At 35.3% G+C, this 20,135-nt stretch overlaps 1 protein-coding gene across 2 annotated transcripts in view; it reads right to left on the minus strand.

The window, feature by feature from the left end:
• ACSS3 (acyl-CoA synthetase short chain family member 3) overlaps positions 1-20,135 on the minus strand; it is a 152,596-nt gene that overhangs the window by 56,135 nt on the left and 76,326 nt on the right. For both annotated transcript variants that reach the window (XM_057556449.1, XM_007194954.2), the window contains one exon: positions 484-635. In XM_057556449.1, coding sequence (XP_057412432.1) covers positions 484-635 — 152 coding nt within the window. The remainder of the gene's footprint in view (positions 1-483; positions 636-20,135) is intronic.

A 20,135-nucleotide genomic window follows, 5' to 3' on the forward strand; every position in this document is an offset into this window, starting at 1 on the left:
TATAAGTGAAATCAAATAATATTTCCCTCTATTTAGACTATTAGTCTGTTTTCAAAAGACAGATGTTATATATATATATATATGTGTGTGTATATATATGCATACACATACATGTATGTGTGTGTGTGTGTATATATATATATATATATATATATATATATATATATACACACACACATACTCATTGTAAGTTACACTTAGAATTTTACTTTAAGGAAAATATATAAGCTGAGTAGTTTTAAAAAGAGAACTATTTTGATAAAATTTGAACAGAAATAAACAGGATATGGTATTAAAAAATATTCACAGTATAGTTAAATTTCCAACTATTTCAAAGATTTGTTTAGAACAGTCATTCTTAACATTCAGAACCTTTGGCTCTTTCCATAGTGGTACTGCAGTGATAGAAAAAATATATAATGTTCAGTTATTCATTCTGATTGCAGTTTTTAATGTAATTTGCCCTGTGCATCCCGAGTTCACCTTGTCAGAGAGTACTGCTTCCCCAAGGCTGCCCCAGGGTCCTGTTGACGGATTGCTCTAATTGCAGTTGGCGCTGTAAACAAGGCAGCTACTCCATGCTCCGCAAGCACACGAAAATAAGCGCCAGCATCTGGTGTTCCCACAGGCTTCCCCTACAAGGAGATTCATTTTAAATGTCACTGGGTAAAATGTCTCATATTTCATTGACTGTTCAATACTTACACATTTAACACAGCAATATTAACAAAATGGGGTTTTCAACATTAAAACTATTTATCTTAGTTTTAAAATATTCCCATGTTCCATCATAAATAAAACAAACCAAATGCCCAGGCATCAGAGAGCCCATTTGCTCCAATACTGCATCCTAAAAGCTTTTCAAATTGCACTTTTCCTTTCATAAGTTTTGAAAGATAAAGGACTGGAAATATATATATATCACATTCAAATTAATAACATAAAACAGTCTTGTATTTTCCAAGCAATTAAATACATTGTTTGGTCTGGCAGATTATATGAGAAATGTGGTTGCTATAAATTTCTAACATTAAACTTTTTTTCATGATCGCTATTAAAAGTGACAATAGCAATTCTCAAAATATAAGAGAAGACAGAAAAATCTGGAATCACAGTGATTTCTGAGCAATGACCTTTTCAATTAAATGTCTCACTCCAATAAAAGCAATTTCTAAGAATTTTTTTTAAAAATCCAATAAGATATCTCAAAATATGTAGGTTTTCCACAGCCTCAAAATGACATTATGCATGTTCAAAGGATAATCCATTCATAAAAATTTAACAATTTTTATAGACTATACAGTTCAAAATGACACAAAGCATTTTTTAACTGATGTTCCTGCAAAGTGGAAAATGAGCATGACATAAATAAATCAGTAATTCTGCAAAAATTCAAAGTGCCCCATAAAATCTATGTTGGCCCAACCATATCCCCTCATTCCTCAATACATTCTCATCACTGGTACTTCTTCCTTTGTTTCTAAAGTCAGGTGACTGGAATGTTAATATATATATAATATATATTTCACAGTCAAATCCTTTTGGAAAGGGTTGGGGTAAACAGGTTTCCTATTTTGGACCATTTCTTGAGACTAAAAAGTGTTAAAGTACATCAGGAAATTCTAAGAGATGAGTGACTCTATGTAATATTTCCTAAACTTTGTCCATATCCCCCATCTGAGCATCCCATGGACCTTGTATTCTGGAAAACACACTTGGGAAACACTGAACTATGGTAAGAAAAGGAAAGGAGAGGAGAGGAGAGGAGAGGGGAGGGGAGGGGAGGGGAGAGGAGAGGGGAGGGGAGGGGAGGGGAGGAGAGGAGAGGGAGGAAGGAAGGAAAGAAAAAATTTACTAGAAGTCAACTCAGAGGTCTCCCCAAATAGCGAGTAATAAAGGAGTGGATGACAATATGAGGCCAACCATAGCCGTTTAATAATTTTGATTCACTATCCACTTCTAATTGGATCTTTGCTAGAGCACTATTTAGTTTTTACATTTATTTTTTTAATAGTTACCCTTAATATTCTTTAATGTAGTTATATTTTCCTTTTTTTTTTTTACTACCTCTTTGTTATATTCTGTTGCTTCTTCTCGTGCTCTTTTAATACCAAAGGAGATATTTGTTGCAACTAGAAATTCATTTTTATTATCACAACTATTCCAAAACATCTGATTTCAATTTATTTCATTACTATCCCATACAGGTCAACACACTGACATAGTATAAAAAGCTGCCAGATACAGTCTGGCAACTCATGTATATAATTTAACTCACAAATTTTGAAGCCTTGGGCATATCAGCACTAACTGTACTATTTCTAACCAAGGGAGGTAAACATTTGACTTTTATTTCTTCAAATCTGTCTTAGGCACTGATCACCTTGTGCAGTAGATTGTGACTTTGGAAACTTGACCTCACCCACGTAAAAATGATTTGTCAACTGACCTTATGCAATTGACTTGCCCTGTCAATGCTGCCATTTTCTTGCCTGCTAAATAAGAATAAATCACTTTTCCAATATGATTCCAATAAGCTAAAAGCACTGAGGTAATATTTTAAGATGGTTTGACCTCTACTGAAGAATGATATTTTATAGCCAATTAGAGTTGAATTCCACTGCAGTGCCAGCGTCATGGGACAATGATAATATACTCACTAAAGAATGCTATTAGTGTCATAATGAAAATGCTATACCATAATGACTACCTACATGGAGGACACAGTTTGACATATTTTACAGTGCCTTCAAATTAATTGTATCTAATGATAATGAAACAATAGTTAATTAGAAATAATAGTTAATAACTGCACTATACTTTTTATAGATAATATAAAATTGTTACTGTTGCAATTCTGACCCTGCACCAAATTTCCAGCAATATTACATTTATTGAGCATAAAAAATCAAAATATCATGTCATTACAATTAGGATACTAATGGAAGTGATGCATAAAAGCTCACAATGTTTTTTGTAAGTCAGTTGAATTAAGAAAGGTTCAATTGTTTTGTCTTTTATTGTCCATTCCTCAGAAGATCATTTGAAGCAATGAGTGATATTTCCTTATTTTGGAATTACATTAATATTTATATATTTTATTTTTTATTTTCTTAAAACTTCTATTTGATCTCAAATCTTGATTAAAATATAAGTTATGATACAGCAAAGAAATTATTGTTCCCCAAAACAGCCTGCTGATTAACACAAACATTAGGATCTGAATGATATAAACATCTCAGCAAATATAATACAGCACAGAATAAGATCTTTCATCAGAAACCATTGTTTGCATACAAACAATCATAATACATTAAACAGTGCTAATATATTCATTAATTTAATAAATACTTATTGGTCATCTACTATGGTCTAGACACTTTTCTAAATTCTGGGAATAATTATTTGAACAAGCCAGGTAAGGTCCTGCTCTAAGGGAACTTACACTCTAGTAATTGGGGGGGGCGGGGGCGGTGCGTGTACTAGTATTATTAAAAATTACATAGCAGGTGCTATAAGCTATTTTGTGTCTAATAAAGGGAGAGACTACAGTGATAAATGTAGGACCCATATGTTCTCAGCATCTATCACCACTAGCAGCTTCAGAAAACTGAAGCAACGCCAGTAAGCCTCTTTCATTATGAACTCTAAATGCAGATGACTCAATGCCTTATTGATTTGATCCAACACTCTTCTCTCCTGCCCTCCTGCGCATCATAGGCTCATGTGCACACACAGACATGCATGCACACATAAGCAATATGACTCCTTTATAATGCTTTTTAAAAGTAACCAGTAACACACTAAGTATGCTGAGCTGCTTGGAAAAAATGACACTGACTCCAGAACTTGCATATTCAGTAAGGGGCAATAGCCCCAAACCTATTCAATTTTAAAATAAGAAGATTCTAAGATTATAGGGATTTTTAACAAACAACATATACACCCAAAGCAGTAATGCAGCTAACTTAAAATCTCTTTAAAACTCAATCGATGTCATTACCAGTTGCTTTGATTCCCTGCCTCTAAACTAAAGTCTACAGTGTTCATTGCTACCCAGAAAGCAAAGGCAGAAAGCAATCCCTAAATGGCAAAGCAGAGATTATGAGATTTCAGCTGTTATAAATCATGACTTTTTAACATCAGAGATTTATAAAATATCAACTGCTTATATTTATATTGTGGTTAGCAAAGGTACAAAGCACAGCAAACATGACAGTTCTCTTCAGATACCAAATATCTTAAAATTAACCTTCACTTAAAATTGTCTACCACTTACTGCTTCAATGTGTTAATATTAATGGACCACAGATGTAAGTTCAGAGTTAGAAAACCAGGTAATGCCTAGACTTCTCACACAATTTCCAGTGAGGTTAAGTTTTCAACACATAAAAGTAGTGAAATACAACTTAAAACAAAGGTATACTTAAACATTAGAATTAAATTTTTGAGTAAAAAAAAAATTGGCTTTATTATTAATCCTATGATTTCAGTTTATTCAAGGCTTGGGGGTCAATGGTACTTGTGATTTCTCAGACGTTGACATAAAATTTTTGAGTCAACTACAGTTTTTGCCTCTTTTTATGGCAGGATTTGAAATACATTTGGTCTCTTTTTGAACACTACTTCTGAGAATGTCATGCAAGGCATGTTTTTACTATAGTTCTAAGGAGAAGACAGCAAAAATCCCTTATGGACTAGTTCTGAATTTCATTTCAGCATACAGGTGCAGCAGTGTCAGCTTATTTATCTAGGAAGGGTGATGAAATTGACAATAGCATTTGTTGAGTTCCTACTACATGCCTGGTATCAAGGGATGCAAGTTTGGACATGCAACATCTAAACCTGAGACTTGTTAAAACATAAGCAATTTTCCAGGGTATATTATTTAGTGAAAAAAGCAAAATGTAGAATAGTGTGCATACCATTTGTACAATGCTGTTTGTATACAAAAAGAAAAGACACTGCTTATACATGAATGAACTACTGTAAACAAGAGATTGATTGCTTCCAAGTGAGAGAAACTGGACAGCTGGGAACAGAGGGCAGTGAGATTTGTGAGTTTTGAAATATGCACCAAGTGCATGCATAACCTTTTTTAAAGATGGGCTTTTTCTTTCCTGAAGTTCCTCTCTTGATAACTCACATTATCTTGTGCCAATTTTGAAAATATTACTGCTGCTTTAAAGCCAGATGGGATAATTGCCCTATGCCTTAAGACCCTCAGCCCTAAGAGTCTATGTTACTGTAGCAGACTCCTTTTTGTTTGTTTGTTTTGTTTTTTGTTTTTTTGTGAGTTTTTTTTTTTTTTTTTTGGTGAAAAGGAAAGTTTGCTTTATTTTGGATGCTGGCAACCATGGGGGAGGGGGAAGGGCAGACTCCTATCCAAAGGCCAACTCCCCGCTACTGACAACCAGTGGTCAAGAGCTTTTATAAGGAGTTTTTTTTTTTTTTTAAAGTAGATCTTTATTGGAGTATAATTGCCTCACAATACTGTGTTAGTTTCTAGTAAAAACTTCCCTATAAATACAATTTAATAACTAAAAATTTATATCGACTAACTCATTATTTACCAGAGATTTCCCATCATTCCATGGGCCTCACCTGTGAGAATATGCTTTTATCTTGCTTTTCTTCATTGTATCCATACCACCATCTAATTTTACTCTAAACCAGTGATTGTCAACCCTAAATGTACATTAGAACTTCTTGGAATGCTTTTAAAAGGTACCAGTGCCTGGTCCCCACTCCCTGAGATTATGATCTAATCTGCCTAATCTAATCTGAGATGGTCCCCACTCCCTGAGATTATGATCTAATCTGAGATGGGGCTGGACAGTGTTATGTTTTATGTGTTCACAAAATAATTATAATACACAGCCAGGATTAAGAACCAATGCCTAGTCCTTAGACATTAAGCATTACCCAAGGCTAGGTTATTTTCCAATATCCACCTGCCTGGTTACACTACTGGATGAGCCTAGAATTTAACACTAACCTTTGCTGCTTTTTTCCATATGTTATTAATAAATGAGCCAATCAAAGTTTTGGTAGAAGAATATACTGATAACTGAAATCTGATAATAGGAGGCCATCTACTGAGAAAATAATTGGAGAGAAATGCCTCATTGCTCCAAATTCTTTATGCGTTGATCTATAAACCAGACTCCAGACTGGAGATATATATATATATACATGTGATTTGTAAGACTTAGCATGCTGAGTACAAATGCCTTATCTCCAAAGGTGGAATGATTAACCCCAGCCCAGCTGCTCTTTCTGTGCTTTCAAGAGACCTTTGAAAATTAAGTTTTAGTTTGGGATTTTACTTTGGTTGTATCACTGCTTGAAATCAATATATCTTTATCTTTTAAATGAAGGGTTTCTGACCTGAATTTCAGGGGGGTTCATAAATATTCTGATATTTTTAATGTGTATATGTTCATTTTCCTAGGGAGGGAAGTCAACTGCTTTTATCAGATTCTGAAATCCCTTTCATAACCAAAATATTTCTACATATATCCCTAGGTTTCTAGGCAAAATCTCTTCAAAGATTTTGTTTTGCTCTGAGAAACAGCTTGGATGAAGCGAGAGGGCAGATGAACAGGTAGATATCATAACATCTGTTCATTTTCTTCTCCACAGGGTAAATAAGTTTCCCTAGTCCTACCCTTTTAATCCACTTTTATCAAAGGGCTACAAATAGTCTCAAAAACCAAACTTAGTGGTCTACCTGAGGTCCCCAACTAACCTGTCTTCTTTTCCCTCCTATTATTTTGATTATAAGAATTTGCAAAAAAAAAAAAAAAAAAGAATTTGCCATTTGTGTAAGTCAAAACCAGTCGAATATCAGCAATTTCACCTGGTTCAAATTAATGCTTTCTATAAACTTGTTATTTTGACAATCCCTCTTCACTATCTCCTGTGGTAGATACCACAGGGATGCAATTCCTCAGGCTTGAGTCCTTGCCTTTCTTCAGTTAAGAAGGACATGCTCTAGCTTCCAGCCTGAAAAAGTAAGATTTCTCCATGACTATATTAAGGATGTGTATGTTTATCTATAACTCCATCTAGATCTATCCCTTTTGTACAAACTTTCACCTGTAAGATGAATAAGGTCTGAGAATCTAATGTATAACATAGTAACTACAGTTGATAACACTGTATTATATAATTGAAATTTGCTAAGAGAGTAGAACTTAAACATTCTCAACAGAAAAAAAAAATTAATATGGGAGGTGATGGATGTTTTAATTAAGTAGATGGGAGGAATCCTTTCATAATGTGCACATATATCAAATATCCTACAATTTTACTTGTCAATTATATCTCAGTAGAGTTGAAAAAATCAAAAATAGATCTATTGCTTTTGTTTTGGTTCTTCCCCTGCCTTCTCCCATCTCTAGAGTTGACCATACTGGGTCTTGTGGTGATCCTACCCCCAATGAATAAACCACTGCTTCCACCTTGGTCATAAAAATACTAAAAAGATGCTTACCCCCAAAAGTATTAATGGCAAGTAAATGAAGCAGAGCAATGGAATTGGTAATTCTGCAGACCCAGTGCTGAGCTAATTAGGGACTCTGACATATTTACCGTTCTCAGCAGTCAGAGAGCATTTATCACTAGGATAGCTGGTAGTTCAAGGCTTCTAGCAGGACTGCTTTCACCTCTGAATTCCTCCACGCTGATGAGCAATCACTCTGCTATCCTGTACTAGAGGAACAAATTCAGGTTTTCTTCACTCATAGTGAGTAGTGAGACTTTGCTGTAAGCAGAGAAATTAGATGGCTTCTTGCATTATTACCCTAACAGATTTCTGCCCAGAAAGTAAAGTGTGGCTATTCCGTATGTATACTGCTATTCAACCTGAGGCTGTACAAAGCCTGACTCTTCCGTACATCCAATAATTTACCAGTACAACCTTCAACATGCTCCTATTTCCCCACATTAAAAAAAAAATGAACACACAAATTTTCTCACGAAACTGCTCTGATCAGGGTGACTAACCATACCCAAATTGCCAAAGTTCTCTTCAATTTTTGTCCTACCAGACCTCTCTCTGTAGCACTTGGCCCTCCTGATCCCCCATCGTCTGGAAAACCTCCCCTCCACTGGTCTTCAGGACACTTTTCTGATTCTTCCATCGCCTCTCCAATTTCAATTTATATTGCTTTCTTTTCTCAGTCTTCACCTCTCTGCATATCTTGATCACCTTAGGGACTTAAATTATTAGCTCTTCTACATCTCTAATTCTGAAAGTTCTTCTGAGTTTCAAACCTGACTTCCCAATATCATACAAATGTCTGCACAGCCCCTTTAAACTCTACATTACCAAAACTCCTCCACAAAAGCTGATGCTCCCACACTATCGTACTTCAGTTGATAACTGCCATTAATCAGTTGTCCTAGCTGAAGACATCAAAACTATTTTCAACTTCCTTTTTTACCTCTGTCTTACAATATCCACTTGACACTCTAACATCCTGCGTTTGCCTTAATGTTCAGATCACTGATACCCTGGTTCTGGCCATCTAGTTTGCAGTACTCAAGTTTCCCAATTGTTCATCTTAAGATTATGACTAGAGAACACTGCCTTTGGAGCCAGAAAACCTTGTTTCAAATCCCAGCTCCATCACTCTTGTGCTACTGGTAAAGTTATTCAATGTCTCTGATACTCAGTTTCTACAGCTGTAGATCGGGATGCAAAAAATTTGCCCCATGGGTTTGGAGACAGAATTAATTAAAACCATATAAACTTCTTAGAGGAGTTCCTATCATCCAACACTCAATCCACAGTAGCTATTACTTGTACTGTCTCATCCACAACGCTTTTCCTGTCTACTCTAGTCCTAAACTTCTCTTAAGGGACTAGTAGACAGATTTTTGAGCCAAGGTGGAATCTAAACACTGCCATTTACAAGCTATGTGACCTAAGGCAACTTATTTAATTTTTTTGAGCCTCATTTAGTTCCATCATCAGAAAATTGTATCAAAACAGATTCAAGAATTTATTGTAGAGTATTAATGGTTCAATGTAATAGTTTCTGGAAATTTTTTCACATCTTCTATACACTGTAAGAAATTTCTTAGGTAGTGTCTCTTCAATTGGTTTGCTTTCTGTCCTTTACATTAATCTTAATTACTTGACTATATTGTCAGTGCTTTCAGTGCAAGGAGTGTATCTGATACACTCTGCTTCCCTATCAACCCTAGCAAAATGCACAGCTCACAATAGGCACCAATAAATATTGTTGATGGAGCTATGACAATAGCTGCACTTGCTTGTTCTAACATAAAACACAGGCACACAGAGAGAAAAATACACTCAAAAATAAAAATCTTTGAACAATTAGTCATGTGAGAAACCTAAAAGATGCTGGCATCAGCTTTACAATCTTTTCCAATTGAGATGATGAAATTATATAGCTGGGATCAAAGTAATAACTGAGTCATCATTTTTCTCATTCTGTACATACATAAAAGCTCATTGCCATTATACTAGATTTAAAAGAAAGAAATAACTTTCTATTATATGAGGAAAAAGGGAAAAGTCTCTGATGTGTGCCTATTGAGTGTATTAGTTAGCAATAAGTGTGGCTACTAGTCTTAAAGAAGTAACATACTCTATGCTGGAAAGAAGCATATCTCTGTCCTTGAAAAGGGGATATTCAATAAAGAAAACAGGTTAATATAGGTGGAAGTGCAAATTTCTTGCAAAGAGAAGATAACTCTATATATGCAAGTGACAATTACATTGTTGAAAAGAAGCCTGGGAGGGGCTAAGAATTCAGAACATCCATGTGTGGAAAAATACATCATAGGATGTCTTCATGGAGGTTACAGATCCAGTGCAGCACAGAGCAGACAACATAACATTGAAGAAACACTGGGGATGATTTAACAAGAGTGTTCAATACAAAAATAATTTGAAAGTAGTTCAAAGAATTATCCTCAATATTCTCAAACATGAGACTTTCATACTGGAAAATGGGTTAACGTTTTGATCCATGTATATACAGTGATAATAATGTCTCATATTTTACACAAATTTATATTGTACATACTGTCATATTCTGTATATATTTTATACATACAAATACATTTAATAATATTTCTTTGAAGCTTTCAAACTAATTTCACATACATTGTCTTATTTGATTTTTATACAAATAAAGGAAAGTATAGAGCTCATTTCTACACTAATCATTCTATAAAGAAAGAAAAAAATAGGGGTATCTAAACTCTTCCATCCTCCTATGAATTCAGGAAAAGAACATTCAGTAAGAGATTATCAAGCTGAATACTCTGAAGTTTTCAAAGACATATAGGCAGTTTAAAAGCTAGTAATGATAAAGCCCATCAAAAATAGAAGTGAAGGGTTATAAATGTTCGGATAATAATGAACCATGAAATGTGTTATATTATTTGCAGATTAAAGACTTCAAGGCCACTCTCATTTCACTCACAAGTTCTACTCTGAAAGGACATATCCTTGAGGGGAGAGACCACTGGGTTATTTTCCACAACTGCTGCTCATTCTTCAAAGTTGGTAGGAGCAGGATCAACACATCTCTGTGTGCTGATTCCTTTGCCTGGTGCTTACAAGAGAACTAATAGGCTCCAAAGGGAGTAGCCTCTAGTGTTCTGATGGCTGCTTCACAGTTGTGAGGACAAACACACTTTGAAAGGAGAAATGTGAGTACCTGAAAATTCAAGCATTACAATGGCCGGATTGCATGGGAATGAATGGTTAGTGTTTATATTATAGAATTTTATTCTGGGAAAGAAAAAATTTGTAGTTTTGAATAATAATAGTAGCTTATAATTTCTAATATTTATTGTACAATTATATCCTGGCAACTCTCCTAAGGGATTTCAATGGATTAATCAATTTAATGCCATGTAAGAAAGGTACTATTAATAGTGATATTTATAGATGAGAAAACTGAGGCTGAGAACAGTTAAGTAACTTGTCTGAGGCCAAATAATTAATATGTAGAAGTTTCAGGAATCATGCTATGGAAGTCTGAACTTCCATGCTTCCTCTCAAACGTTAAAAATTTTCATTATTTTAGAATGAAACCTTTCTTCAGTAAATGCGTTTGGAAGGTGAGCATCACTCACTATGAAAAGAAATTGGAATTAATTCCAGAGTTAAAAAATTAAAATATGTTATCAAATAATATATTTATTCTAGAAAAAAAAAAAACAACTGACTTGGAGAAGATTCACAGAAGTGCAGAGCTGGGAGAATACGTGTCAATTCTCTAGCTTTAATGATGAAGAATTCCCAAAGAGGGTGAATTCATTTATCCAGGGTCATACAGGTAGATGAAGGCAGAGCAAGATAAGTAACATGGATATTCATATTTCCAGTCCAGTGACCATGCTACTACAACACAACTCAGAATCTTAAATCCTCTACTTCTTCTAACTAATGTATTGCCTGAGAAGGCAGAATGTAGTACGTATCTTCAAAGATAATTGTTGAATTATTAACAGACAACCATCTGCCCTGGTTAATCTCGTGAGGATACCAAAGAGTTTATTGAAATGGCTTGCTGCTATGAAATATACAATTTGTGAAATGCAAACAAATATAAAATGAAAGCAAGCTTTCATTCCTTGATTTCAAAGAGACTGTTATTACATTAAAATGGCAATTGCCATATCAAGGTCAATTATACCAACTGGTTTATAATTTAACGCCAAGATAGATTTATGGCGACTAATAACTAATAATCCACTCTAGGTAATAACTTATCCAAAATGATTTTTTTTTTAAATGCAAATTATTGATTCCTACTGAATCAGCAACTCTGGGGGTAGGTAGAGCCTAGCAACATGTGTTTTTTTTTACTTTTTGTTTGTTTGTTTGTTTGTTTATTTATTTATGGCTGTGTTGGGTCTTCGTTTCTGTGCGAGGGCTTTCTCTAGTTGTGGCAAGCGGGGGCCACTCTTCACTGCGGTGTGTGGGCCTCTCACTATCGCGGCCTCTCTTGTTGCGGAGCACAGGCTCCAGACGCGCAGGCTCAGGAATTGTGGCTCACGGGCCTAGTTGCTCCGTGGCATGTGGGATCTTCCCAGACCAGGGCTCGAACCCGCGTCCCCTGCATTGGCAGGCAGATTCTCAACCACTGCACCACCAGGGAAGCCCTCTTTTTCTTTTTTATTTAAAGTACAATCTATTTTATTTTGTGTTATTTTTATATAGAAGCAGTTTTATATCATGTTTTTCCATTTACACCTTTGTTGAGGTGTAATTAACAAAAATTATATGTATTTAAGGTGTATAACTTGATATTTTGATACATGTATACATCATCAAATAATCACCACAAACTAATTAATATATTCATCACCTCACATAGTCACCATTTTCTTTTTTCTTTCTTTTCTTTGTGTGTGTGGTAAGAACACTTATGATCTACCCTCCTAGCAAATTTCAAGTATGCAAAACAGTGTTGTTAACTATAGTCACATTGCTGTACATTAGATCTCCAGAACTTAATCATCATGAATACCTAAAACTTTGTATCCCTTGGCCAACATCTTTCTACCCAACAGCAGAAAAATATACATTCTTCCCAAGTGCATACAAAACATTCTCTAGAATAGATCATATGTTAGGTCACAAAACAGTCTTTACAAATTTAATAAAACAGAAATCATTCCAAGTATCTTTTCTGACCACATTGGAATGAAACTAGAAATCAAAAACAGTAAGAAAACAGGAAAATTCACAAATACATGGAAAATAAACAACACACTCTTGAACTACCACTGGGTCAATAAGGATGTCAAAAGAGAATTTTAAAAGTATCTTGAGACAAAAAGAAATGAGAACACAACATACCAAACTTGTGCGATACAACAAAAGCAATACTAAGAGGTAAATTTATAGTGATAAACGCTGTCAATAAGAAAAAAGAAAGGTTTCAGATAAAATAACTTTACACCTCAAGGAACTAGAAAAAGAAGAATAATTAAGCCTAAAGTTAGCAGAAGGAAGGAAATAGTAAAGACTAGAGTAGAAGTAAATCAGAGAACGGAAAAACAATAGAAAAAATTAAAATTACAAGTTGATCTTTTTGAGAAGATAAAATCGACAAACCCTTAGCTAGACTAACTAGGAAAAAAAGAGAAAAGACTCAAATAAATAAAATCAGAAATGAAAGAGGAGACAATATAACGGATGCCTCAGATATTAAAAGAATCATAAGGGACTACTATGAGATGTTTGTCAGCTAAGCTGGTTTCTTGTTCAGCCACCACTACCATTGTGGAAGCCTGGGTTCCATTGTACTAGGCAATTGAAATGTGTGTACAAGATACATATTTGTACATTAGCACCCAAGCAAAGATAAGGAGAAAGACAGGACCAAGGAGGATTTGCTTGCCCTTGAGAAGAAGGGTTGGGTTTTGATTTAGCAGATGCCAGGCCTTCTGAAAAAGGGGGCAAATAGGAAATAGGAGAGGCCAGAAAACATATGAGTATAACCACCATTTACAAACACACACACACACATGCCCTCATACACACAGCAGGGTGCTAAATTTGTTTATAAATGAAAGTTCCTATATTAGAGTACTGTTTGTTACATTCTTCCTCTTTGACAAAACCTCTATACCAAGTATGTCCTTGTCCATATGTTGCTAGGGATAGGTCTGTTTCAATCAGCATGCATTAATAAAATAAATTTATAGAAAGGTACTGTTTGTTTTCTTCCTCTCAAAAATAAGGACTGAATTATTCAGAATTGGTTTACATACTTTAATTGGTCAGTCCAATATGGCTTCCAGAATTGCATACATTAAATATGTCCAGGTCAATGAACAAAATTAAATCTTTGCTTATTAAAAAATATAACGGATTACTTAAGTTGCTCATGAAGTTCTCTAGTAAAGAGAATGTTAGAATTACTTTTTCCTCTCTCAGGGAAAAAAGTCCTTACTTACAAATGAAGTTGTTGTGTTTTTTTTTTCTGATATATTCATTCAGGCATTTATTTAACAAATATTTATTGAGAACTCAGAATGTGTCAAAAACAAGGCTAAAAGTTGAGACTTGATGGTGAGCAAACACTAACATGATAGCTTCCCTCTCAGAGTTCAGAACAGAGAGGGGCAAATAAATCAAAGGAGCCTATAAACTAATGTGCAATGGCAACTGTGACACAAGTCAGGAAGGAAAAACCCAAGGTGCTTAAGAGAGACTACAAAGATTTGACCTAGTCAGAGAGGTCAAGGGGGGCTTCCCTCAGGAAGTGACACTTGGCTGTGCTCTAAACTATAAGAGGAATATACTTCAGGCAACAAGTAGGAAAAGTACTGTAGCAGAAATGAGCATAAGAATAACTTCAGAAAAACAGGAGCATGTTGTGCCTTAGAAGGGAAGAAAGTGACTAAGATAGAGTGAAAGTCAACCCTTTCAAATGTTGAAAAGTCAAGTATGAAGAGGACTGAAAATGTCCATTGGCATCTGAAAAAATAGAGGTCACTAGGGAAATTATCAAAAAGCTGTTATTATGAAATGATGATGACAGAGGCCAATTGGAGAGGATTGCAGAGTTAAGTTCTAGGTTAGAAAACGAAGCTATTGGGTATAGGCAAGCCTTTAAAGATGAAGAGAGAGTATTGTAACTGCAAGGGGATAGAGAATCAAGGATTTTTGTGGGGTTTTTTGGTTGTTGTTTGTTTGTTTTAATGAGAGAAACAGGGATGTGTTGAAAATTTGGTGGTTATCAGGAAGCTAAAACCAAAGCAGACAACCAGGATTTCCAACATGTTTTTACCCTGCAGATGTTGGGCTATATGTCCTCTATGGCAAAAAAGAAAATCTTATTTAAATATCTACTGTAAGCTTTTATGGTGAACCACAGATTGTTTCAAGTGGGTAACTCTTATGTACTTAGAAGTTAAACTGAATATCCAACTTAGTTATAACCATTTTCAATTTTTTTTCAGCCATTGTAATTATAGATTTGTATTAAATTCCAGAATATAACTTTTTTTAACTTTGCTGAGAAAAAAAGGATTCATTCATCATTTATTCATAAGATATCATGAACCATTTGCATTCAATAAAAAGAGAAATGTTTTATGAACTGGTTGCTGTACTCTAGATGATTTGGGCACAAAATGAACTGCAAATCTCTTAATACTTCAGAATATCAATTTTTGTTAAATTAAAATATATCATTAAGGAAAAATATTATCACAGATACCAATTCACTGTCTACCTCATTTATAGCTTTGAAATACTATAATTCATTAAGAATGAAAATAAAACTTTGATCAACTGTATATGATTTTATTTCTCTTTAGAAAAGGTAATCCTATGAAGGTATGAATGATCTACTAAGCTATTCTGTTCACTATGTAAAGAATGTATTTTTATTATTTAATGGGAGATTTTAGTTTCTTAAATAAAAAATACTAATAATACTAAAATAAAATAATACTAATATTAAATTGGTAATCCAACTAAAATTGGGACACATGTGGGACGATTATTTGGTGGAGGTTAATAAAGATTTTTTTCACTTGCTGGCCTAGCGACAAGTCAGGACTCTTCTATACCTTTGTTTTGTGTTAATTAATCAAGCAAGCAAGTTTTTTCCCGGCATTTTGCATGTTCAAGTTGTCAATTAATCTGCTTAGAAATGGTTCATTCACACAATGAATTTCACCTACCTCCTGAAAGGCACTGTGCTGGACACTGGGGGTACATAAATGACAAACATTCCCTGCCCTCAAAGAGTTTACAGTATCACAGCACTGTATTTACAAGATCAAAGGAATCTAGATGGTATAACAGAAATATAAAGAACTTCAATCAGCCTGAGGAAGGCAAAGAAAATATCAGAGAGAAGATGAAATTTAAGTTGATCCCTTAAGAAAAAGAGCCACTCAGCTACGTGATCAGAACAAAAGTGGAATTTTAGTAGAGGAAACAACTTAATCACTGGCAGTTCTGTTCATGTTAAGTGCCAGTAGGACTGGATTGTTGGGTGGGAAGCTGAATTAGAGGCCAGGAACAAGAGACATACTTTAGAGGTAGGCAAAGGGCAGATGACTATAGATCATTTGTGTCATGCAAATGAGTTTGAATTACGTTCTTTGACAGGAGTTCCCTGAAGCCTTTTCTGTACTTTTTAGTTATATATTTTTATATGAGATAATTGTAGATTCACATGGAATTGTAAGAAATAATACAGAGATATGTCGTGCACCCTTAATACAATTTTCCCTATCAGTAACATCTTGCAAAACTATAGTTTAATATCACAATCAGGATATTGATATAATCAAGATAAAGGACAGTTCCATCTCTACAAGGACTCCTCATGTTGCTCTTTTGTAGCCAAAGGTGTTTATTATGCAGAAAAACAATTGATGTTTGCATGCTTACCTTGTCTCCTGAGACCTGGTTGAACTCACTTATTAATTATGGGTTTTAAAATATGTTTTATAATTTCCTACATAGACAATCATGCCATCTGCAAATAAAGACAATTGTATTTCTTCCTTTCTGATATGTTTCTCTTTTTGTTTCCATATATTGCCTTATCAAATTGGCTAGAACTTCCAGGAGTATATTGAATAGAGTGGTAAGAGTGGACATCCTTGCTTTGTTCTCAGACATCAGGGGAAGTACTTAGTCTTTTATCATTAGCTACTGGCCACTGGCTGTCCCTTTTGGGGAGGCCTAGTGGTGACAAATTCTCTAAATTTTTCTTCATCTTGAGAATGTCTTTATTTCTCCTTTATTCTCAAAGTATATTTTGGATGAATATAGAATTCTGGATTGACAGTTCTTTTCTTTCCACACTTGAAAAACATTGTGTCACTTCCCTCTGGCTTCCCTAGTATTTGAAAAAATCCTGTCATTCAAACGGTTTTACCCCTACAGATAAGGTATCCTTTCTCTTTCACTACTTTCAAGATTATTTCTTTTGCCTTCAATTTTCAGAAGGTTAAGGTTTTTTTGTGTGAATGTGGATTTCTTTAGAGTAATCTTGTTTGGGGGTTTGCTCAGTTTCTTAAATCTATAGATGTATATCTTTGGCCAAATTTGAGAAGTTGAGAAGTTTTCAGAAGTTTTCCATTATTTTTTTGAGTACTTTTTTCAGGCCCACTCTCTTTCTCCTTTCCTTCCATGAGTGAAGTCACAAATGCTAGATCTCTTATCATCATTCCACATATCCCTGAGGCTCTGTTAGTTTTTCCTTTTTAGTCTATTTTCTTTCTGTTATTTAGATTGGGTAATTTCTATTGTTCCTTCTTCCAGTTCATTAATTGTTTCCTCTGTCCCCTCCATGCTGGTATTGAGCCCATCTATTGAGTTTTTATCTTGGTTATTGTATTTTTCAGTTCTAAAATTTCCATATGGTTGTTCGTTATAGCATCTATATCTTTGCTGGAACTTTTTATTTCTTTACTGTGACTGTCTATTTTTTCAATTGTTTCAAGAATGTTCATCATCAATTGTTGAAGCATTTTTACCACAGTTGCTTTAAAATCTTTGTCAGATAATTCTAACATCTCCGTCATCTCAGTATTGGTATCTATCAACTGTCTTTTCATATGCAGTTTGAGATCGTTTTAGTTCTTGGTATGAGGAATGATCTTTTCATCAAATCCTGGACATTTTCTTGTATTATATTATGAGACTGACTCATATTTAAATCTTGTTTAAAGTGGCTTACTTAGATTTCACTCCAGCAAAGAAGGAAGAGGTAAGGGTAGAAATCCAGGTTCCTCATTTGGCCTCCATTGATACCCAGTTGGGAAGATGCACTTCGTTACTGCTGGGTTGCTTCTAGTTCTAACGGTAGGCTTCCAATGGCACCTCCCTGGCTGGACAAGGTGAGAGTTCCCTGTTACTGCTCCCAACATGGTGTCCACTAACACCATAGGGAAGAGACAAGTGGTCTTGTTATTGATGGTGAAAGTCCTGACTTTCTACTAGGCCTCTACTGACTCCATCCCAATGGAGAATGGAAGGGGTACCTCATTACTGATAGGTGAGGGGGATAAGTCCAGCCTCCTTATTTGGTCTCTACTGTCATTGCAAGTTCAAGGGGTCCTCATTACAACCTAACAGGGATGAAAATCTTGGCTCCCTAGTCAAACTCCTTTGACACCACCCTGTGGGAAGAGGGAGGGTTATGGCTCCTTCTTAAAGCCTGACAATTTTGGAAGTCTAAGCTTCCCACTTAGCCTTTGCTGTTTGGTGGTGGGGGTGGGATTATGGATTTTTCTGTGGCGTTTATCTGGAGTAGAGCCATCTAAAAGTTTTATGTCTTGCTTAGGATGCTCCTTCCTAATTCTTTGGCTTGAGAGATCAGGCTTTATTTTTTTCTTTTTGGAGGTTTTTTTTTTTTTTTTGGTCTGCAGTTGTTGGCATTTCTGGATTGCCAGCTTCTTCAGACACAAATCTAAGACATATGAAGGAAAAGTAAAACCCAAGTTCTCATCATTATGTTGTTTCTTGAGTCCCAAGGTCCCTAAAGACAGTTTTCCTTTTTCTCTCCACCTTTCAGTCTTATGTTTGTTTTAGACATAACACCGAAAATGTTTAGTTCTACTTAGTGGGAGGAATAGAGAAAAGTATATCATCTCTATCTTCCTGGAGGCAGAACTCAACCCTTTGAAAAATTTTAAGCAATGAAGTTCAATCTTGGCCTTTGCATTTTAGATAGATAATTGTAAGTGAGGAGAGCTCAGAAATTGAAGTTTGGGTAGAGATGGACTGGAAGGACTTCTGAAGGCAGGAGTATTTGTTAGAACATTCTCTAGACTGGCTATCTGAAATATACAACTGGAAAGGATAGGTACCACACAAGTGAGATCAGAAGCCAACCACAGAATACACACCAGTCAACAACATACTAGCTAAACTATCACCCTTGAACATATGGCAGGAGACATGGAAACAAGAGGACACTTTTGATAGGTACTAAAATGTAAATTCAGTAGAATGTAATGAGCAATAGGTTATGATAAGTAAGGAGAATGAAGTTAGAATCACTTCTTGATTCTTAGTTTGGATGACTGAGTGAATGCAGGTAACATTAACAACACTGTAGAGTATATGGAAAGCAATGTCTTTGCAGGGAAGAGAGGAGATAGTGAGTTCATTTCACATTGTCTTGAGCATAAGGGATGCCTGGGCCATCTGAAGGTGCCTAATAATAAGCTGATGCTTAGCAGGAAGGTCAGATATAGAAAGGAGGAGTTGGGAGCCTTGGTTTAATTAGTAATACTCAAATCCAACTGCATGGAGATTATCCAGGAAATATAAGCAGAATGGGAAAAGAGGGCTAAGAACAAGACCCTATTAATCCCCAATGTTTAGAATCAAAGTAAAAGAAACCAAGAAAGGAAAAGGAGGACAAGCTGTCAGAGAGGTAGAAAGAGAACAGAGGAGTAGCATACAATTTAGTTCTATAAGCATTTATTAAGTGTTTAGTGTGTACTCTGCACTATGCTGAGACTGGTTTTTGAGGCTCCCACACTTTACTAGGTATAAATTCAGGACAGTGTGGTCAGCTCACTAACAGACATATGTTCGGGGAGGGCAACAGAACCACAAAAGGGGAACCAAGCACAGCCAAAGACTATGAGGAAATTTTCCAAGAGATGATTACATCTAATCAGAGTCTACAAGGATAGGTATAATTAACCAAACAAGGAAAGACAGAGGGAAAGTCATGCCAGGCAAAAGAAACAGCCTGAACAATAGCAAAAGGGCAGGGGGCTCAAGAAAACAGAGAGAATTACCTTCAGTCAGCAGGGTTGATGCCACTGAGAGAAAAAATAAAATCAAACTGAAGGGGGCCCTTTGACTTTGTCATTTATGAAGTCACTGTTCACCTCTGATACAGCAGCTTTATAAAGCAATGTGGAGAGAAACCAGACTTCAGTGAGATGAACAATAATTGGAAGAATATAAAGTTCACACAGTATGGGAAGTGTATTTTTTCAAGGAACTTAGTGGAGAAGAATATAAAGATGGGATATCTAGAAATGTGCAAAAGTCTAAAAGGCTTTGTTTTGTGATCAGAGAGAATTGAAGATGTTTACAAGTCGCAGGAAAGAAACCAGAGTGCAGAGATAAGGTTTAA

This window comes from Balaenoptera acutorostrata, chromosome 11, assembly GCF_949987535.1.
Source record: "Balaenoptera acutorostrata chromosome 11, mBalAcu1.1, whole genome shotgun sequence".
NCBI classification, from domain to species: Eukaryota; Metazoa; Chordata; class Mammalia; order Artiodactyla; family Balaenopteridae; genus Balaenoptera; species Balaenoptera acutorostrata.